Source organism: Cervus elaphus, chromosome 15 (assembly GCF_910594005.1).
Source record: "Cervus elaphus chromosome 15, mCerEla1.1, whole genome shotgun sequence".
Classification (NCBI taxonomy): domain Eukaryota; kingdom Metazoa; phylum Chordata; class Mammalia; order Artiodactyla; family Cervidae; genus Cervus; species Cervus elaphus.
Genome location: NC_057829.1, coordinates 15087417 through 15110808, shown reverse-complemented (window position 1 = coordinate 15110808; position 23392 = coordinate 15087417). Strand labels below are relative to the sequence as shown.

General features: G+C 39.1%; 2 protein-coding genes across 9 annotated transcripts in view; one reads left to right on the top strand and one right to left on the bottom strand.

The window, feature by feature from the left end:
* FAM13C (family with sequence similarity 13 member C) overlaps positions 1-17774 on the top strand; it is a 138211-nt gene extending 120437 nt beyond the window's left edge. For 4 of the 8 annotated variants that reach the window (XM_043925530.1, XM_043925532.1, XM_043925531.1 and 1 more), the window contains 6 exons: positions 304-385; positions 1812-2023; positions 10285-10380; positions 11650-11849; positions 13590-13691; positions 16162-17774. In XM_043925530.1, the coding sequence (XP_043781465.1) occupies positions 304-385; positions 1812-2023; positions 10285-10380; positions 11650-11849; positions 13590-13691; positions 16162-16285 (816 nt within the window). In that variant the 3' untranslated portion in view covers positions 16286-17774. The other 4 variants (XM_043925528.1, XM_043925533.1, XM_043925534.1 and 1 more) reach the window with 4 other exon arrangements.
* Positions 17760-23392, bottom strand: part of PHYHIPL (phytanoyl-CoA 2-hydroxylase interacting protein like) — a 107450-nt gene continuing 101817 nt past the window's right edge. The window contains exon 5 of the mRNA XM_043925536.1: positions 17760-18834. Coding sequence (XP_043781471.1) covers positions 18300-18834 — 535 coding nt within the window. The 3' untranslated portion in view covers positions 17760-18299. The remainder of the gene's footprint in view (positions 18835-23392) is intronic.

Below are 23392 nucleotides of genomic sequence, written 5' to 3'. Positions count from 1 at the left end.
GACTTTATGGGGCACTGGCATGGTGAGGACTATGTAAAAATGCCAGGTGACCAGGCGTGCTTAGAAACAAGGTCCACGGCAAGGATGAAAGAGTGGAGGAAGTCAGGAATGTTTGCTCTGTTTATCAGACGCAACTTCATCTGCTGGAGATAGCTTGCCTGAAGTTCCCTCCCAGCTTTATATATGTTCCTGAACTATCTTTGTGTGCCTCCGCTGCTTAACATTTTTTTTTCCTTTTCTCTCTTTTTTTCTTTCCCTCCCTCCCTTTCCCTCCTTCCACCCCCATTTTCCCCTCCCTTGCAGCCTTCCCATGGTGACAAGACATCTAATCCTGAAGTCCTGAAATGGATGAATGATTTGGCTAAAGGTCGTAAACAGCTCAAAGGTAAATGCCGGCCAAGGGAGTCTCCTTTTCAAGGAAGGAAGAAGTTAAAATTATGATAATGTGCTACAAGCAGTTTTGGATTCTCTTCTACCTGGGCCCTCTTTAACCTTGTCTCCTGCCGAGTTTGGAGGCTCTGTCTTAAAATAGAGTCCTGGGTTTCCTTCATTGTTTGATCCCATTGAATACATCTGCATATAAAGGGACTGAGGAAATCCAGCCTCCCAAGTGGAATGATTCACTTCAGTGCCAGGAACATTTCGATATGTGGAGTGTTCACCTCCTTGGGTTATTGGGTTCTTGGATGTTAGAAACAGAAGAGGCCTGAGTAGTCATTGATTCCACATACCCCAACTTCACAGAGGAGGATATTTATGTCCAGAGAGAGGGGACGGTGACATGGCTGGAAGGTGGTGAGTTCAGAGTAAAACTCGGTTCTCTTGCCTCCTAATCCTTTCTCTGTCTCTCTGGAGATGGTGGTCTGAGTATTAATTAACTCTCAAATCCATTTTAAGGGACTATAGTTTTTTACCAATAAAAATTTATTTTCTTCCTCTTCCTACATTTTTATTTCAATACCTAGAGACATAGGAGCTTTTCCAGATTTCTAGAAGGATGGTGATAAAGAACTGGAAAGGAATACTAAATTAATTCAGTGGTATTAAACTGTAGTGATGTAGCAGGTTTATAAAGTATGCAGTGTTTAAACACCACACCAGAGCCTAACTAAAAAACAAACATCAGACAAAGAAAATGTGCTATGTAATTGAGAAATCAATATAAATGGCCTCATTCAAAAGACCAGTCCCCTAGCATATTCTGAAATAGAATTTCCTAATAAGTCCCAGGTGGCCCTTTTGTTTTTATTTATGTAGGTTTATATCAAGCCAAATTGCAATAATGGTGATTTCTGGATTTTAAATATTGGCATTAGACAAAATTGTGAGATCTGTCAGGTTGGGGCTGGCACTCTATCTCCCGTTCCCTGCCCTTCCTGTATATCCTCAGATGACTGCCTTGTGTAAGGTCTTCCAGTAGACCTTGCATTTCCACAGGGGGCTCTTCATGACTGCACAACTTTCAAAACCTGAGGAAAGGAATCTTTGAGAGTAGTATTTTAGGTGCTGTGGCAGATAACAGGTGAAAACTTTGGGGCCAAGTACCTCTGGTCTTCCTCCTCTGAAATTTAAACTATTCATGATCCTTCTACTTCTATGAGATCCTTACCTCAAGAGCCCTCTATTTTCACATCTGATGGGGAGTGTGTGCTACTGGCCTTGGTTATTAAGGCTGCCCTTGCCCTGTGGAAAGCCATGATCAGCACTGTTCATTTCCACTCGGCATCAGGGGAGAAATTCCTGAAAGGCTCTTTGCTCTTACTAGACCAATGAGTCTGCGTACTCGTGGTAACTCACCACATTTCTCTTAGAACTAAAGCTGAAGCTGTCGGAAGAGCAAGGGAGTGCTCCCAAAGGCCCACCTAGAACCCCGCCCTGTGAGCAACCCACAGTTCGCAGAGAGAATGGGAAGCCGGAGGCCGTGGGCCCTGAGCCGAGCTCCTCTGGAGAGGAGACTCCAGATGCTGTGCTGAGCTGCCTGAAGGAGAAGAGAGAGCAGCTTCCTTCCCAGGAAGACCCTGAGGTACCTCGCCAGCCTGCACAAGGCCCCAGCCCTCCACACGGCGCCAGTGAGACTGTGGTTTTGACCAGTTTGTATCACATAAACAACTTTGTGAGACTGGCGCTGAAGATTTCAGTCAGAGGAGTTCCTAGTGGGCTATAGCTATGACCTAGGGTATTGCCACATGGTTCTGGGTATTGCCATTCTGAAGGTTATAGTGTTGCATGTTAATGAGAGACAAATGGTAAAGACGCTAGAGTATATCATATCTCGTTCTCCCTTACTTTCCCCTGATAAGTTAGCAAAGGAACCCAAGACTAGGATTATAGACTCATTTTACTGTGTGTGTGTGTGTGCGTGCACCCCTGTGGACTGTAGCCCACCAGGCTCCTCTGTCCATGGGATTTTCCTGGCAAGAATACTGGAGTGGGTAGCCATTTCTTCCTCCAGGGGATCTTCCCAACCTGGGGATTGAACTCAAGTCTCCTGCGTCTCTTTCATTGGCAAGTGAATTCTTTATCACTGAGCCACTTGGGAAGCCCAAGGTCTTTATAGATGTAGTTAAGTTAGGGTTACTTGAATGAGCCATATTCTGTTATGAATGTTGTACTTATAAATTTGGACACAGAGAGTAAATGCCTTGTGAATGTGGTTTAATATTTCATATCATAAGAATAGAGAGGTAGGGTTTCTTGAGGAGTGCTAGGTAACATATTTAAAGACTTCAGCTTAGACATCTTAGTTTTGAAATCTTGGTGAGATACCTAGATACAGTTGTCAGTTACACATTTGGATATATGAGCTCAAAGAAAAGATGTATTATATTTTACCAAAAAAAGATGATAAAACCAATTCGTATTTACCTGGTTAGTCCCTCCTCTCCTGCATATCTATGCTCACATTTTACTAATGCCAAGGAGCCTTGCTAGTAGTCTTTTCTGTCTGAGTTCTGAGTAGCAGGGTTGTCTTTCATTTCTTGAATAATCTGTAGCTACCATAACATAGGGCTTCCCGGTGGCTCAGTGGTAAGAAATCTGCCTGCCAATACAGGAGTCATGGGTTCAATCCCTGGTCAGGAAGATCCCCTGAGGCAGGAAATGGCAACCCACTCCAATATTCTTGCCTGGGAAATCCCATGGACAGAGGCTACAGTCCATGGGGTCACAAAAGAGTCAGACACGATTTAACAACCAAATAATACCCTAACATAGCTCGTAACTATTCTGTGTGCCACTTTCTGCCTCTCACAGTACTTGACAACTTCTTGAGTAAAGAAGTTTATTACTTACGATCCTTAGTGTCTGTACAAGGTATTGAATAAGTGTTTATAGAGTGAATGGATTTATGAATGAACAGACTAGCATATTAGACTTTGAAATGAAGTCCTCTTGAGGAGAATGCTGACTTTGTTCTGTTGTATTTACATTATCTAGTCTAGATCTTAAGATGGCAACATATGCCAAATCCCAAAAGGCTTACTGTTTCCCCTTGGACTAGTCCTTTACATTGGTGCATATGACATACAAGTAGAAATGGGCCCTTGGATACCTCTGTCATTAAGAAGTAGCGTTCAACTCAAAAATAACCAGTGTGTCGTGATGAGTGATTTTCACTCAGCCAACGTATCCCCTCCTCCCACCCACAAAGGTTCTAGACTTTGTCATGGTCCTTGGGTAAGTAGATAACTGTGTGTGTGTGTAGACACATGACATGCTCACATATCCAGGCACATCTGTGGTTTTCCATTCTTTAGTGCTTCTGATGGTCTTTCCTATTTTTATAGTTACTTTGACTACATCTATAAAAGCAACGTATAACACTTAGAGCAGGACTCAGTCCTTGAATAAGCCACTTTCTAGTTATGTACTCTTGACGAGTGAACTAATTCTCTGATATTCAACTTCTCCATCGATAATAATACAGATAATACCTATTAATATAGTTGTTCTGACAATAAAGGGCGATGCCTGGAAACTGGTGGGCAGTCATTCATTTGCAAAAAGATCTGAGTACTTACCAGTGTTATGAACTGCAGTATGTGCTGGATAAAAAGATTAACAAGATAGCAAAGTGATGTGGGTTACTGTCTTCTTGGCACTCATGTTTTTCTGGGAGTTGGGATAGAAGAAATAATTCAACAGAGAAAAACCACTAAAGATTTTGATAAGTACTGTGCAAAGAAACAGATGATATGATAGAAAATAATAAGAATGGTTTCTATATTATATATTGCGGTGAGGAAGTCCTGTGACATTTAATGCAAAAGAATCAGCAGGCCAAGAGAGCAGCAAAGAGCATTCTAGATAGATGGAATTGCAAGTATGGTGGCCTTTGAAGGAAGAGCTCACCTGTGGTTGGAATTCTCAGGTCTGAGTGCTCGTGCACAGGGCTGCATGAGATGAAGTCAGAAAAAACAGGTCAGGGCCCATAACACAGGAGTTCCCAGGCCACTGAAAGTATCAGGCAGCTGTTGAATGGTTCCAAGTGTGAAAGTGGCATGGTGTGATTTACACTATGCAGAATAAATCATAGGGAAAAAGAGCGGAAACGGGAAGATGAAATGGGTGGTTTGGACTAGGATGCTCACTGTGGAGATGGAAAGAAGCAGACACATTCAAAGTCTATTTAGGTTCTAGAATCAAAAGGATGTGCTGATTCACTGGGTGGTAGGGAGTAAAGGAAAGGAGATGGGTCCATTTACTGATGGGGAGAAGCTAGAGGGGGAGTACACTGAGGGTGGGAGGGAATGCTTAGGAGGTCTGTTTTGGACATGCTCATTTTAAGATCTTTCAGGACTAGGGTGACCTACCATCCCAGGTTTCCCTAGACTTTCCTAACTTTAGGGTCATCAAAAGCCTCAGTCATGGGAAAACTGGGATGATCCGTCACTCTGCTGAGGCATTTAAGTCAAATAAAAGCATGTAATTGAAAGTCTGAAGGTCAGAAAAACTCTGAGTTTTCTAGTCATCTGGTCATCTCTGAAGTCATCTTTGTTTAAATGGCAGTTTATTTCTCTTGTTTTATTTTACTTATTTTAATTGGAAGACTACTTTACAATATTGTGAAGGTTTTTTGCCCATACATTGACATGATTCAGCCATCCATTGAACTGTTTAGTGTCAGAAAGTGAAAAGTGAAAGTTGCTTAGTTGTGTTCGACTCTTTGTGACCCCATGGACTGTAGCCCGTCAGGCTCCTCTGTCCATGGAATTCTCTAGGCAAGAATATTGGGGTGGGTAGCCATCTTTTTCTCCAGGGGATCTTCCCAACCCAGGGATTGAACCCGGGTCTCCTGTGTTGCGGGCAGATTCTTTACCATCTGAGCCACCAGGGAAACTCCTAGTGTCAGAAGTCCCTTCAGAGAAGCCTTGTATCTCTGCAGTAGAGAAAAGAGATCACCGGCTGTGGAATGTGTGAGTCTCAGGACCTAAAGCTGCAGGATTGTTCCAGGAGAACTTCACACAGCCAACCTGACGTGGCCGGGCAGCTATAGATGGTTCTTAAGGGGGGAGTCTAGAAGCCACACAAGCAGCAAAGGGAGGACTGAAAATTTCTAAAATAGTACTATTCTTGGCTCCTTGGGGAACTGATTAGCATTTGAGGTGATCTCATTAGGTCCCATTTCTTTAAACTCAAAATGACAGATGATTTTCATCTGGGGTCTTTGCTTTACTGCTTAAAATGCATTAAATATTAAAGCTTTCAAGATGAGTTCTTTCTTTTCTAGAGATGCCTTTATTATGACTCTTCCTGAAATTTTTGCCATGGTGTTTAGTCAGAGCTCGTCCTAAAACTGATAAATGCAGGAGACCCTACAGCATGGCCTTGTCAGTTCAGATCCTGCCACTGAGTGATTTTCTCCCTCCATCATCTGTGGGTGATTTTTGGAGACAGTCACTTTCAGGTCGCAGGGTGTGCACTGAGCCCTGGAAATGAGTGAATCATCCCTCAGTTCTGATTATTGTGCCTGTTTATGTCTTCCTCTGACAGCTGAATTGGAACTGGCACCTCTCCCCTTTTTATTGTCCCTTCCAGGAACTGTAGGTAGGGTCAGGTTACCAAGTGGATGAGTAATGACCATTACTTCTTCTGCCCCTTCATCAACTGCAGCATCTTTGAAGAGAAAAGCAGATTTTTAAAAAACATAATAATTATAAAGATGAAATAAATTTAATCATGGATTAGTGAGTTGTGCATTGGAGGGAGGGAAGACATACAGGAAAAAGGCACCAAAAGGAATATCCCATCAAGTTCTTCTGTCTACTTATCCTTTCAGCGAAAATTTAATTTTCTGAGTAGGTAATACTCTCTCACATAGTTCAAAAAACAGAAAAAGCTACACATTAAAAAGACTCCTCCCCATCTGCCAGCTCCAGTTCTGAGTTCTCCCACCCCTGAGCAGGTAGAGCTGTTGTTAGTAATGTTTTTTTGTGTCCTTTTGGAGTTTCTATATAAGGCATATGCAAGAAAGGATCAATATACATTCTTAACTTGCCCCTTAAAAAAAGGTAGCAGTCTACATAATTATGTATCCTTTTTTCATTTTGCATATTCATATTGACATAGTTTCTCATTATTTATTAAACTTATGCTTTAATAGCACCATGGTATTCCTCTTTTAGTAATTTACAACCTTGATGGTAACCTCAAATCAACGAGTTTGATGACTTAAATAACATTTAGTATGCCTGACTCTGTGCCAGAGACATTTACATAAGATAATTAAAAATAATCCTCATTTTGCATATTAAGAATCTAAGGTTCAGAGAGTCCATAATTTTCCAAATTAAATATAGTGTGTAATTTTTTGAAGCCAGTTATTTGAATTTACAGCCTCTCTTTTCAAGGCCGGTATTGATCTGCCTGTGCTTGGAAATCTGAACTGACCTGGTCATCCTCTCCGGCAGCTCTTTTGCATGGTGATGTTCACTAGTGACCTCCTGTCACTAGTTGTTGGACTGACTGGTTAGTTGAAACAGATTTGTTCCACACAGACTGTCTCCCTCAGTGAGGGGCTAGGGAGACAGACTCAGGGAAAGTTTGGCAGGACTTGAGTCCTTAAGGCTAAAGAATAATGGATTCCCATCACTCTCTGTCTAGAGAGGGGAATGTCAGTTCTACCTCCCTCTCCAAGAGAGAGCTTGTTTATGGTGACGGTTTGAGTGATTTCTATGTTTTTGTGAAAGAACACACGGGACCAGTGCCGTGGGGAGAAGGGAAACAAGTGTGGTGGTAGAAGCACTCAGGCTGCGGCAGTTTTTTCTCGAACGACTGTCTGACCAGGGACCAGAAGGAATGAACACTGGGGCTGACCACTCAATAGCAGTTCTGCTTGGAAAACCAGCCTGCTTGGGGCAGCCATTCCAGACCTTGGTGACTGGAGTAACCTCCTGGGTGGGGTGGGGTGAGGTGAGGTGGGGCAGTTTTTATGATGGAGATGTCAAGCTGTCAACAAAGCATATCAAATTTCCTTCTGTGCATGGCCCCCTCTTACTCATCCTTCTTGAAGTTTCCTTTCTTCTGATGCCATAAAATGGAGGAGCAGAACTGATTCAAATGAATTCTTTTTAATGGCTGAGTAATATTCCATTGTGTATATGTACCATAGTTTCCTTATCCATTCATCTGCTGATGGGCATCTAGGTTGCTTCCATGTCCTGGCTATTATAAACAGTGCTGCGATGAACATTGGGGTGCACGTGTCTCTTTCAGATCTAGTTTCCTTGGTGTGTATGCCCAGGAATGGGGTTGCTGGGTCATATGGCAATGTATGGCAAAAACAACTACAATATTGTAAAGTAACTAGCCTCCAACTAATAAAAATAAATGAAAAAAAAAAATGGAGGAGCAGGAAGGAAGGGTTATTTAGCTTCAGGGTTTATCTCCTTAAATTTATCTTTAAAATCGGACTACCCATTCATGCTCTGGATCTCTCTCTGGCTCTTGCAGGTTATTCAACATGATCCTTGTTTTCTCTATTTAAATAAAAAACATGTTAGATACTACTAACATATCATACCCAGCCTATGCAGAGTTGGGGAGCAGGATGCATTTCAGAAATAGCCATTGGAGTCAGAGGAGAAAATGGTCTGAATCTTACTAGAAAGTGGCCGAGAAATGAGGAATAGCTGAGTCAAATGTATCTCGGCCCCTTGATTGGAGTTACCTGTCCTGCAGAGCCTACCTCTGGACTCATTTTCCACCATGAATATCCACTTTGCAGGCCTCATAATAGCTAGTTTCCACAGGCCCCTGAGTAGAAGACAGCTCCTGGCATAACCACTAACCCTTATTCTTCAGGCAGCCTGCTGTCCTGTCAAATGTATTTGAGGATAAGCACTGATGGTATTAAAGTTTTGACAGTGTCCTATACTTATGGCCATTGAACCCTCACATCTGTCTTTGGGGATTACTTTAATAGTGATCTTAAGAGTAAATCATAGAATCATTAGAGTGAAAGATGAATTCCATACGTTATATACATGCCCTGACTTTTATCTAGCATCTGTGGAAGGAACCTTTCTGTAATGGCATTCATCATTCTCACTTGCTTTTTGGTCATTCTTTTCTTTTTCCCTTTTAAGACTAAATTTAGCTTTTCTAGAATCCAGATAATATAAAATATTTTTATTGTAAAAATAAGCAAAATCAACAAAATCAAACTGCAATAGAGAGATGCCAATAATAGTTAAATGCATCCTTTTCAAAGTGCTTTCTATGGGATGTAAGTCCCAGTAAGATACTGAATAAAAAAACATGTTACTGTTTTCTGAACCTAGAAATTTTTTTCTTTGTTACCTGTTAAAATCCCATTTAATATGTGAATTTTTCATGTGTAAAAATGTATCATGACTAAGAAAACCTTTAAGGAATGATTGGGCTAGAAAATGAAAGGTTCTTGGGGTTACTTAACCAATAAATGAACTGCTCTACATAGAGAGGTGGTCTTTCTTTCTACTGAAAATAAAAGAGCCTTGGGTCAGATAGCCTGTGGAATTTATATGAAGATTGCTAAAAATCAGACTGCTTTTACTATATATAAAACCCTGGGTTATTAGATGGGTGGTAGGAAAGCATATACATGTGTACCATGAGAATTTGAAGAAATACATTATATAATTTATTTGGGCAGACAAGGCTACAACACAGACAACAGGTGAGGCCCAGACAGTGAGATACAGGTATGTTTCACTTCCTTTTCTCTGTGAAGATCGGCAGAGGCCAGAATGGTTCTCAGCTGGGATGGAGGTGGGGTAGCATGAGAATAACTAGAAGGCTGAAAACATACACGTTTGAGCCATTTTCTCTTCCTCCAGGGTTCTCATCGGGGATCTGGAGGGCAGAGTCAGGACCCTGGGGTGGGTGTGCCGTGTGCTATTTCTACTGTTTCCTTCCCACCACCTGCCGAGTGAGATCCACTGGGCCAGAGGGAAACAGAGTCTGTGTGTAGTGAATATATAGAACCTTCATGCAGGACACACATCAGGGAGGAAAACCAAAGCAAGCAGAGGAGTTTGGTCATTTTGGATGGAGAGATAGGTCGGTGGGTGGGTAGTTAGGCAGATGATTAATAGGTAAGTAGGAAACTATTTAAAATTGTGTGTGCCTTGTGGCATGTTAAAAGTAGTGTTTAGGGATGAGTCAAAGAGCAGAAGGGTAATAGAATGGATTGGTGGACCAAGATGTTATACACTTTTTTTGGTTGGAAGGAACTTTTTAAACTCCCAACGTCCTTGTTGTATAGATAGGAAATTGAGAATCCAGGGAGGTTTACTGTTTTATTCAATATATTTAGTTTATGCCAGATTTAGCCAGTAAACTAGCATATAATCCAAGTATGTAGTGACAAAGACCTGGACAGTGTTGGTATCTGTGGATAGAATCTTCCAAGTCCAGATAAAATACATGTTTCAGAAGAAAAATTGATAGGCTGCAGTCACCCACTAGTTTCTTTAAGAATGAAGAAATAAATAATTATTAATTCTTTAATTAAATAATTAAAGGTGCCTTACCATTTAAACACTGAGGATTCCTCTAGTAAGCTCTAAAAACATCTTTCTCAACTTGGACCTCTCCTTTAAGAAACTTTTCCTAGAAGAAAATTGGCATGTGCTTCATACAGTATCTTATCAATGACCTACCTTTTGAAGATTACTGTTGCATTTTAGTAGTGTAATCCCTTCAAAACTTTTAGGCTTCAAAACTTTTATTTTTTGCCTCTTAAAAACATTGATGTGTTTTCATTCTTGTTTGAGAAAGGAACAATAATTTCATGTTTTCTAGGTAACGAAGCAAGACAAGAACCTCATAAAGCCTCTTTATGACCGATACAGAATTATCAAGCAAATCTTGTCCACACCTTCCCTTATTCCAACAATTGTAAGTCAGGAAGCTTGCCTACACTACTAACCTGTCCTTGTGCTTTGCACTGATACTTAGTTAGGGAGGCGACACCAGGAGGGTGGTACGCAAGCCTTCTTGGCAGGATATCCTGCCCACACGGCCGGTTGTGTCACAGCGTCGAAACGAGGTCTCCCTCAGCTCCCACACTGTACTTAACAGTGGCTGGTAATTAAAACTACTGTGAGACAGGACTATATAGCCATTCTATTTTTGAAGCCAGTTTTAGCATTTGCTTTCATTGTTTGGGTGAGGAGAACAAATGATGGATTTTAGTCTGGCGTTACCTAATTTACAACAGCACAGTTAGACAAAACAGAACCCTTTTTAGTCTGGTGTTGTTAATTTTTCTCCTTTAATAAGAAAATTGATTTGTGTGTTCTTTGATAATAATGCAGCATTTGTTTTTGTTACCATTTGACCATCACTGTGTAAGATAGAAGCAGATTCATTTCAATAGAAAATATGAATACTGAAATTGGGTTAGACTACTTTTAATTAAGAATGATTTATGGGAATACAGAACTAGAAAAGCACCACAAATCCTACACCACCAATATTAGAACAGTCACTTGCTCAAGATGTCAGTATTAAAAGAAAATAAATATTAACAGATACAAATTTAAGTATACTTCCGTACATTTATACTTCCACAACTCTAAACACAGAGACATAGTGACTCATATTTTGAGATTTTCCCATTAAGGAAGCATAATTTAAAACAGGGAATGGTTTTCAGATTTCCTTGCAAGAAAATCATCTGGTTGTGACAAGCATTATCAGAATAGGTTACAGAGAATCTCCATTTTGTTTTTGGCCTTCATGAAGCTGTTCCCTGAACTTGTCCATTTTCTGAGTATTCTCTGTATCTGAGCCCAGACCAGGATCTGATTTGGGTGACAGCAGGACACAGAGGTCTGTGGTCCATCTCTCCTCACCCATGTTAACTCTTACGAAGCTGGGGCCCATAAGTTTGGGGGAAGGGAAGATTGCTAGGCAGTGCAGCCCAGATTGGAACATCTCCCAGCTGTCTGTGCCTTCTTTGGCCGGCAGAGGAAGCTGAGCTTGGTAAGCACTTTAGCCCAGCAGGGGTGCTTTATTTGCTTATTAACTTATGTTAAGTTCTCAGTAGGCACAGGGGTCACCTACTGTTTTCATAGTGTCTATTTATGGTTCCCTTTTCCTGTTTCTGCTTCCCTAAGAGGCACTTAGCACTTTGTGACTCTATTGAACTCTTCTTATGATAAGCAGGAGGAAGAAGACTCTGATGAAGACTGTCCACAGGGAAGTCAGCAGCCTTCTTTGCCAAATCCAGCATCTCACTCTCCTACTGGCGATCACCTCGCACACTCTAATGAGACTGAGCCTGTGAGGCTCCTGCTCCCCGATGAAAAGAAGGAGGTCAAACCGCCAGCACTCTCCATGTCCAATTTACACGAGGCCACCATGTGAGTGTGAATCCTAAGTGTGGAGTCGTCTTTGAACTCCTTCTGGTCTGGGGGACCTTATATGTACATACAATATACAACTCAGAAGAGCTATTACACTCTCTAAAAAATGCCATTCACCAGAAAACACAATCTGGTTTTATCCTCCTAACAGGGAAATTGAGGAGATAAAGCCATGAGGAACCAAGGCTCCTAATAAGGTCCTAAATAAAGTAAAGAAAGTGTTAGTCATTCAGTCGTATCTGACTCTTTTTTGTGACCCCATGGACTGTAGCCCGCCAGTCTCCTCTGTCCATGAAAATCTCAGGGCAAGAATACTGGAGTGGGTTGCCATTGCCTTCTCCAGGGGATCTTCCTGACCCATGGATTGAACCCAGGTTTCCTGCATTGCAGGCAGATTCTTTATCTAGTCTGAGCCACCAGGAAAGCCCAATATGGTCCTAAAGATATCCTAAGGGCTGATGTTCAGTTTTATACCACTGCACGTCATTTCAGCAGGATCTGGTACCAGTCTAATCCCTGGTAGTGTTGGCCTTTGATGATGCTAGAACAAAAGGAACTGGGATTCTGTGTTGGGTCAAAAGTTGTCAGGACCTTTATTCTATTCTATTTAGATAAAATGGTTTTGCCAGACTGGGACTTAAGTAAATGAGCTGACCTTTTTCTTCTAATGGCTCCTCAGTCAGGAGCCATTTGGATTTTCATTAGTGTCATTATTAGTATTATTCAGTAGCTGGCCTTCCTCTGATCATTTGGCCTTCTTTCGTTTGTATATTATAGGCCAGATTATGAGTTCTTTGAACATGTGTAATAGTGTGGAGAGTATATATGCCCCAAGAAAGGGATGGAATCCCCACAAATACCTGAGAAAAGACCAAGGACTAGGTTGTAAGCTGAGATTTTAGTGTGCTTGTTATCAGCTGGCACCCCAGTTTCAGCTGAGAGAAGAGTGACCTGTTTGGAAGCAGAACTTCAGTCTTCCCTCTTCCTCCATTTTTCCCTCTTTCCCTCCCTCCCTTCTTCTCTCCTTATTCCCTCCCTTTCTTCTCTTTCTTGGTTGACTGGCTGGCTGGTGGGCTGTTCTAAAGCAACTGTACTTTTTTGGTGGGGGGTAGGGAGGGAGTATGTAGGGCTCTTTGGAAAGCAGTGGAATCTTTTTCTTTATAGAAAATGCCCATATATAGTTTCAGGGAGTTCACAGAGTTTCTGAAACCAGACACAAGCTCCCCAGGTAGACTCCTGTCTCAGGTAGTTGACTTTTCTCTCTTAGAATGAAGTAAGTAGAATCTGCAACGTAATTGCAGCTTTCTTTGGGTCTTTGTTTCATTCCCAAGGGTTTTGACATTCCCCCTATAGTCAAGATTCAGAGTAGAATTGTTTTTAAAATCTCTCCCTCTAGCCTCTCTTTAGTCTGTCGCCAGATAACTGATGAGTATGCCTACAAAATGCTTTCTCCCTCATGCACTCATGTGGCCTTTACTGTCCCCACTTTTTATAATGGACTCAGTCTGCTTGCCACCCATCCGTCCTTTCCATTTTCTGATGGTGTATTTTCCTCCTCTGTGATGCCCCCTGCCACGTGCTCCCCCGGTCAGGCTCTACATGTGTCATCCTTATTCAAAAGGCACCCTTTTAAGTAGAACACTTCTGTTTAGCCTTTTCCTAAATATCTAACTCTGCTCATCTCTCTCAGTTATGCCAGAGCTCCATAATGGCAAATATGTATTCTACCTGATACAGGCCTGTACTTCTTGACCATCTCCGAGAAACTAGGGCTGATAAGAAGAGACTCCGGAAAGCCTTGAGAGAATTTGAGGAACAGTTTTTTAAACAAACAGGAAGGTAAGTGTGGGCGGAGATATTTCTTAAGCTAGTAAGTCCTAGAGCACTAACAGGAGTAAGCTCAGATTTTTTTTTTTTTTTTTTTTGCAGTAACAGTGACTTTATACAAGACATAATTTCCAGTGACTTACAACTAGCATTTGTCTAATGCAACATTTGGGTAGTATCATTATTGGGTATGTTTTATAGGAGACTGTAGCTATCAAGTATGAGACATGAATCTTTAAAAAATAAAAGATGAACTCCCCAAATTCCCTAACTTTGCATAATAAATCCCATTATAACTGTTGAATTTATCTAAACCTTAAATAAATCTATTTGATTTTTCAGCCCATGTTAGTTCTTTGTTGTAAGTTGACTGTTATAAGTCCAAGTGACCTACCTTTCTGCTGATGTTAACTATCTAATGAGAAATGTTATGCGGTTGTTAAATTCAGAATATAAAACAATTTTTTTTTCTTTTTTCCTTTACAGAATTTCTGTACAGCTTTTACATTTTTTAACCTATCCAAACCCAGGCAATTTAAAGAGTTTTAGGACTTTCTGGTGTGTTATTAGTCCTGCCAAATGGGTCTGCAGTGGCACTTGGCAAGCCTCTGACATCCAGGGAAGTTAGTTATGTTCTATGTATAGTATTTTAAATGCACCAGTGAGTGCAAAACCCACTTCAGAGATGCTTACTACTTGGTTGAGGTTATCTGCCCTCTTGTGGTAATACACTTAAACTAAATGCAGAAGTGGTACCATATTACAAGTAAAATCAAATAGTGGAATGGCTATGAAATACAGATCTTGCTTTTCTAAAACATTTCATTGGGAAGGGTTACCTGTCCATAGGTAAAATAACCATGCAAATAGATTATTAAAAATTTTAATGTTCTATAAATGTTCTTGGTAATAGTCATCATGTAAGAAGCATAATTACCTAGATATGACCTTAACACTTATGAGCCAGGACCGGTGCTAAATGCTTATGTATGTTTTATATAATGAGAAAAGTGGTTAAGGAAATACTTAGTAAAAATTTTGATCCTGGGTCAATGCATTCTTGTTTTTCTTTTTTTTTTTTTTGCATTCTTGTTAATTAGCTAAAGTGGAGTGTGCCGGACCAGAGATAATTGCATGATGAACTATTAGTGTTTCCCTATAAATTAGACTATTTCTTCACTTAGGTATGTTTACACAAGTTAAGGTGGTATTTAGATACCCAGTTATGATAAGTTTGGCTCAGAATACAGAATGGAGGCAAAGGAATTATGTTAATTTAAGAGGAACTCTCGCTAACTCTGTTCTGAGTTCTGAACTAGAGATTTCAGGGAAGACTCTTTATAGATTTGCAAAGAATATAGTTATCTACTGGTGTTTTAACACTATATATACTGCCCTGAAATTTCTAGTTCAGAGCTCAGAACAGTACACAAATCTATGTGCATTGTTAGCTGTGCTTTTATTGTAAGAAATGTAACTTTATCAGGACTGGGAAAGTGGAAGGGGTGTAGGTTGTCAGCTTTTTACCCATTTTCAGCCATACTTATATTAGAGAGTATCTATATTTATATTCAGTAGCAATGGTGGTGACTTCATCTGGGTTTTCCAGTCCTTGTATTTCAAAGTCATGGGTGGAAATATTTTAAAAGCAATTGGCCATCTTTATTAACTAAGGAGATCCTGAACCAACTCTTGTCCTTTAGAAAACATATCCTGGCAATGTATTTTTCTGGGAAGGCAGATGATTTTATCTCCAGATGTTACCCAATTATTCTTCAAAGTAAATGTCAAGAACATCTGGCAGTTAGGAGGCATATGTATAAAAATGTGCATGATCCTTAGCCTAGTCTTAGTAGAATTAGTGTGCAAAGAACCACTACAATTTAGACTCAGATTCCTGAAAGGAACTTCTCTGTGACTCTTCTATACATTAACAGAGATAGGTACTATAATTACAAGAAAGTTTAGAAATAATTCATGTTTGTAAGGTAGCTACTGAGCTTTTTCCTCCTATTACCATAGATTTATGTTATTTCTGTTAACATAATGTTCATAATATTTTTAGGTTGATATTTTAAACAACTATCACTATAAGGGCTGAATATTCTGCACAGGCTTGGATGATGGGAGAAAGACTAGGTAAAAAAATACCTTGAGGGTTCTGGTTTTTATTTCCCGCAGACCTTTCCACTTCCCCAATGCTATATGTCTATGCACTGGACAATGTATTGGCAGAACACTTATAATATTTAACTTCTCAGAGCACTATTACATTGAAACCTAGTAACACATGGAAGAGGGAATGAATGAAGAGGAAAAAAGACTTGATGCAAAAATCAAGTGGAAGTTGCTGCCCTGTACTTTTCTCACAGAGTTAAAAAAGGATTTTTAGTGACTTGGTTCCTTAATGAACTAATGCATTATATATATATATATATATATATATATATATATATATATATATTTTTTTTTTTTTTTGCAGAAGTCCACAAAAGGAAGATCGGATACCAATGGCAGATGAGTACTATGAATACAAGCATATAAAAGCCAAACTGAGACTATTAGAGGTCCTCATCAGCAAGCAAGATGTGGCCAAAACTATTTGAGGTTCAGGAAATGTTTGTGATCACTTTCACCTGCAATAAGGCAAGTTTATTTTCCTCTGCCGTTCTTGCTAAGTAGTATGACAACTGAAAACTGAAGCACTTTAGTGGTAGTATTAGCTGTTGTTAAGAATGGATGGCAAGTGTAATTATAAATGCATAGAAGGGATTAAAATTGGAGAAAATACAGTAAGTAACATATAATTGGAAAATAAAATTCAGCCTTCTCCATGCCAAGGAGAAAATGCAGAGTCAGTATAATTACTTCAGAAAACATCTATTTTATCAAATCTAAGTAATACAAAGCGTCCACCTGTTAAATGGACCACTGGTTAGAGAAAGTCTACTTAATGTCCAAAGACTGCTTATACTGACATATGAAAAAGAGCATGATTTTTAAAAATCAATAAGAAGAACAAAAGAAACTCATTTTACGTAAAAAGGGATACAGTTAGTAAGAATGTAATTTATTTGAAACTTCTAATAGATTTTTAAGTGATAAAAAAATCTACTTCCTTGTCCCTTAAGACTGCTAGGCTTTCAGCACCCTAAAATATACTAGAATGTGTCACTGCTAATTTTTTATTTCTATATAAAAATAGCACATTATCTGTTCCTTAAAATTTTACATTTCTGATTACCAAAGTTCATTCTGATAGCATGTACTTTGTGAATTATCTTTGTTTATAACTGACAGATGTTTATATTAAAATAAAATACTGTATTAAAATTTGAAAATAGGTATTTTGGATAGATGTGTCTGTAGCATATAATCTAATGTGATCACAGTTATAATAGCTAATCTTTTTGTTTACTGTAAGATTATATAAACTATTTTTCCATTGGGAATATATGTTTTTCTTAATGTTCCAAGGTCTATATTTTGTAAAGTCAAAAATTTTTCCCATGAACTATATTGTTGTTCCTCATTCTGTATAAAATGAAAGGTTTAGAAAATGTTTGCTATAACACCTTGGAAAAGAAGCCGGAATATTTTATTTGCGTCATTAACTTCAGTGTATATTGTTTTGTTATTTTGTATTAAACCACATTTATTATTTTGCTTTTGTAAAAATAAGTAAAAGGTCCACATTTTCTTTCTCATACCAGCCATGTTTGTAGTTCTCTTTTCTGTAATGTTTAAGCACAATGGTGAACAAATTCACATTTTCATGTAATTTGGATGGGATTAATATTGACTATTTCTGAAGCACATGGTTTCAGAGGCTTATTGTTTTCTTTATATTTACCTATATTTACCTGATATTTTATAAGCTTTATGAATCAGAATAATGTCCTTCACAAATTTAACTAAAGTTATGTACTTGTAACAGGACAGATACACAACTATTTGAGGTTTACAAACTACATCTTTGATAAGGGAAATGGTTTCGTGACATGTATACAATTGCTATTAAGATGTAACTCTATATATTCTATAAGATTGTAAATATTTTATACAACAATACAAATAAAATATTTTTCTATTATATTTATTATGTTGAAACACAGTAGTTGTTTCCTGTTAGCTAATATAAATAACATAAATAACACTGTCAAACAACAAGTTGGAAGTGCTGACAATTCTAGGCTTCAAGATTTAACTCATGCTGCAATTACACTTTTTCATGCGGTTTGGAGTTATCCCAATATTTGTTCAGTAGATTAAAATGAGAGCATATTTAAACACCATTTATAAGCCATTATTTTGTATTTTACTAAAGCAGTTTATATAATAGTTTGGTTATGTTTGGCATAAAGGAAAAATAAAAACATTGCAGCATCTAGGCAAGAGAGTGTCAGAAACAACTTAGGATAGTTCATCTCTCAAAGTCATGGGAAGGGTAGGGAACAGGAAAACACTACAACAGCTTGGAAATCTGAAAAGTGGTGGTTCGCTTTTGGTGACAGTGGCATGTGCATGCTTCAGTGGAAAACATCTGGGTGGTGAAAATGGACAACAGAGGGTTGGGGCTCCTACTGGAAGAAGGGGGACTAAGAATAAGAAAAGTGGGCATTAACGTCCAACACTAATATTACAGGTTTTGCAGCTGGGATCTTTCTTTGCATTTGCAGTAGATAAACTCATGAGCTGATGACCAGTGATTTCTGCCACGGTGCCTAGAGAAAGATCCACGGGGTCAGTGTAAATGACTTCTAAAATGACATCCTGGGCATGGTGGTAAACCAGCATCCCATCTTCTTCTCTGCAGGTCAGAAATTTATTATCCTGGGAATTTAGTTGAGGAAGGCGCTGCTTACAAAATTCATCTCCTGGTGATCCCACAGGAGCAATGACCAGAATCACATAATGATAAGCAGTGTACATACAGTAGAAGTCCCCAAAGTATAGGTTAGTATTGGGGTTAAAAAGTTTTTCTGCTGCAATCTCAAACCTGTATCTTCCATAAGGTGAATCCTGGGGTGGCTTCCCAGTATTGAATTCAGTGCTGCAGCTAAAGAAGATGCCTTCTAATTTTCCGCTGATAGGAGAGCCGTGGCTGCCACTGTTATCCTTGACAGAGGGCTGCATAGCATTCCCGTGATGTTCTCTGCAGGAGAAAGTAAACGGTCACTGCTAGGTACAGCGGTGGTAGAGCTACTAATGTATAGAGTCGAATGGTGTTAGACTACAAGTCAGCTGTCTGCCATTAAGAGCCTGGGTGCTCATCCATCCTACCATCAGATCAAGGAGAATGCATCTTTTGACATTACTTACAAAAGGCTAAATTCCAGCCACGGCCCTAGGGTAAGAATGCTCTGCTACAAACCTTGGAGGTCTTTTAACATGATAAATTTCCTGACCAGGAAAACAAAAGTGGAATGAGAAATATTATGGTTGAAATCACATCCACTATAACCCTACTGGGTTTTAGAAGTGATCTGGGGGAGAGAAAACTGGACTGACAACGCGGGTTAAACATGCTGAATGTTTCCTCAAAGTCTGCCAGAATTTAGGTCTAAAAAGAGTGTTGTCCGTGAACATCAGTACAAAAGCATCTTGTTTTATTTTTTTGCATCAGTTTTTTTAACCCAGGCCCAGTTGACTACTCAGGTCATCTTGCTTGCATTTTGCTTAGAATAGAGCTGGTTGTCTTCCTTTACTACACTCAGCTCTTTTCTCTACACTTCTCACCTCCCACTGGGCTGGGCCTCTGTCATCCAGTTCTTCCTGCTCCTTGGTCCCTTCCATTCAGTTCTACCAACGAGAGAGACAGTAAGAGACATGGAAAGATAGCCCATGGTCTTAGACTAGAAGAATTAATATTACTAAAATGTCCATACTACCCAAAGCAGTCTACATTTAATTGGATCCCTATCAAATCAATGTGATCCCCATCAAATTACCCATGAAATTTTTCACAGAACTAGAACAAGTAATCCTAAAATTTATATGAAGCCATAAAAGATTCAGAATTGCTGTGGCAATCGTAAGGAAAAAGAACTAACCTAGAGGCATAACCCTCCTACACTTCAGACAATTCTGCAAAGCTCCAGTAAGCAAAATATTATAATAGCATGAAAAACAGACATGTTAGATCTATGGAACAGAACAGAGTCCAGGAAAAAACCCCGTACACCTCTAGTCAATTCATCTTTGATGGAGGCGGCAAGAGTGTACAATGGAGAAAAGAGTTTCTTCGGCCAAGTGGTGGTGGGAGAGCTGGACAGCTACATGTAAGAGAATGAAGTCAGAACACTCCCTCACACCATACACAAAAATAAAGGTGAAATGGCCTAAACACTTTAAATATAGAGAACACCATAAAACTCCTAGAACACAGGCAAAGCATTCTCTGACATAAATTGTACCAATGCTTTCTTATGTCAGTCTCCCAAGGCAATAGAAATAAAAGCAAAAAATAAACAAACGGGACTTAATCATAGTTAAAAGCTTTTGCACAGAAAACCAAAAACAAAATGAAAAAGAAGCCCACAGACTGGGAGAAAATAATTTGCAAACAATGTGACTGCCAAGGGGTTAATTTACAAAATAAACGGTGCATATAACTCAATAACAAAAAACAAACAACTCAATTAAAAAATGGCCTGAATACCTAAACAGACATTTCTCCAAAGAGGACATGGCCAATAGGCACATAAAAAGATGCTCAACATTGCTAGTTATCAGAGAAATGCAAATCAAAACTACAAAGAGTTACCACTCTCACACTGGTGAGAATGGCCATCATTAAAATGTCTACAAACAATAAATTCTGGAGATGATGTGGATAAAAGGGAACCCTCCCACACTGTTGGTGTGACTGTAAATTGGTGCAGCCACTGTGGAAAACAGTATGGAGGTTCCTTAAAAATCTAAAACTAGAGTTACCATATGACCCACCAATTCCATTCCTAGGCATATCCCTGGAAAAGATGAAAATTCAAAAAGATACATGCTCCCCAATGTTTACAGTAGCGCTATTCACAATAGTCCAGAGATAGAAGCAACCTAAATGTTCAGTTCAGTTCAGTTCAGTCGCTCAGTCGTGTCTGAAATGTACATTGGCAGATAAATACTACTCAGTCTTAAAAAAGAAAGAATGCCATTTGCAGCAACATCGATGGACCTAGAGATTACCATACTAAGTGAAGAATGTCTGAAAGAGAAAGACAAATACCATATGATATTACTGCTTCCTATGTGGCCTTCCCTGACACTGCAGGGGCTAACCTTATTATCATCCCTTGGCTATGATGAAAAGTCCTGGTTTCCACTGGGCTTCCTCTGACACCAGCCCAGTGGGAAGGCTGACAGGCATCTCATTGCCACTGGTGTGGGTTGTAAACACCGGCTCCCCATTAGCCTTCTCTGATGCCACTGCAACAAGGGGTGGAGGAGGAGGGAAGGGTGGTTCCTAACAGTTGGAAGATACAAGTCTAGGTTCCCTACCTGGCCGAGGCCGGTGGCATGGAAAAAAAGGTTTTTTTCTATGGTGTTTAGCTGGAGTAAAGGCAGTTATTGTCTAAAAACTTTGCCTTCATGGCTGTCCCTTTCCTGTTCATTTGGTTAAACACAGAAGACTTTTGGGGCAGATATTTTTTTGTCTGTGTCCACTGATGTTTGTGAGCTGAGGACTAGCACCTAGTCCAGAACGAGAGCTAAACAGAAAATCCATCACTGTGTTGTCCTTTGGGTCCCAAGGTCCCTAACTGGTTGACCTTTCCACCTTTCGGACTCTTATGTTTGCTTTATATATATAACACTCCTGGTTTTTAATTGTATGTAGTAGGAGGAACAGGGAGAAATAGGTCTACTCTATCTGGTCCTGAATCAAAACTGCTTACCCTGTTACATTCTCATGAACAAAACCCAATTATTAATATGACGTGTATTCTGCATAAATCTACAAGTGCAATTATATGAAGTAGGAACAGCAGAAAACAGATAAACAGGAACTTAGGCTAGGGGAAATGTCTTACTATCAGTGACTGACATCAACTCTGAGAATATACAATCTACCGCCAAACACTAATGGAAATCCTACACATGTCTACCCATATCAGTGAATCCCTGGAGAGAAACCTTTAAGATACAGAAAGGTGTTTTAAGGACAAGTAAGCCACCTAGGGAACTTGAAGGAGGAAGAGCAAAAGTGGTATTTTGATCTGGGGTAACATAAAGCAGTACTCATTTAGGAATTCATTTCTAGAGGTAGAGATCAAAACGAGTTCATTCCATGTGGATTGATGCAGAATTTATCTAGGGATTTTTCATAATTCATAATGATTTGGAAAGTGTGTCAGGTAAGTGAAAGGTTCCTTTCTAGTCAAGCACTGTGAATAACAGGATGACATTTTAAATGAATTCTGATAAAGTGTGCCCTGATTAGAATGCATTACATAAAAAGAAAATCAAGATCCACTGATGCTAATGTGGTTTTAGTTAATACAACTATTTAAAAAAGCAGTGTTGAAAAACTGTACTCATGCCTTGGAAAATATATTTTATGTGTACATACTGAAGTATATGTATATAAACTGTATCAACTTTAATGTACATGGATTTTATGACTATCATGGAAAGTCCAACAAAGGTAAATTTCCCTGTTAGTAAACATGCCTTTTATACTAGTATATTGGAATCAATCATACAATATATACAACAATTTTCTTTCCATTTTCCATGCTTTCTGTCTTTCTTTTTTCTTCTTGGAAGAACTTCTGAAAACAGATGGATCAAATTCTAGAGTATCTAAGGACCTGAAAACAGGCCAAAGGACAGAGAGAAGTCAGAGAAACAGTGACCTCCAGTGGCCACCTAAGATTGACGCTGGCAGCCTTCCAGGGCTAAGCCTAGTACCAAAGTGTATTTATTCCATTGCTGTATTTATTACAAAAGAAAATAGCAACAGTGGATCTATTTTATTTCTGATTTTATGCTTAACAAATATAAAGAAATACCTTTCTTGTTAAGTCATATGTGGTTACTCCCATACAACAACTGACAAGTATAATAATTAGTATTCTCTCAGTTCATATTCTCTAAATTATGTGAATAGCATTTTCCATGAATTACATAGACTCAAGGGTAAATAATTTACCAGAAAGAGAATTATAGACTAAACTCTGTATTTATAGGCTATTCAAACATAAGGCAGGAATTGTTTTCATGATCAAAATATATGATATTGCAAAGTACTTATTTTGAAGAACATGCATGCCTAAATTCACCTCTCTCTTTCATTCCCTTTGCATTTTCCACAGCTTGGAGCTTATTTAGATTTGGAACCATCATCTTGACTTAAGAAAAACTAGAGAGTTGTGAAACAAAACAACAAAACTTCCTAAATTTTTTCAGATACAATCCCATCAAGAATTTAAAAAGTGAAAGCAAGGGCTTTTAAAATGACAAATTATAGGGATTACTGTGTAGAAGTTTTAGAACCTGTATAGCACCGTCAACTTAAAGGCTTCAGTCTCACTTAAAAACACACATCTGCCCATTTACTCTCATGAAATTCTCTTCTACAAATATGAAAGGGCTGTAAGTATTAAAACTACTTGTGACACGGAATTCTTTTGAATTCTGGGAAACTGTTTTCAGAGACAAACACAGGATAACTTAAAAATACTACTGATCACTAGAATTCAAAAGTAAATAAGGTT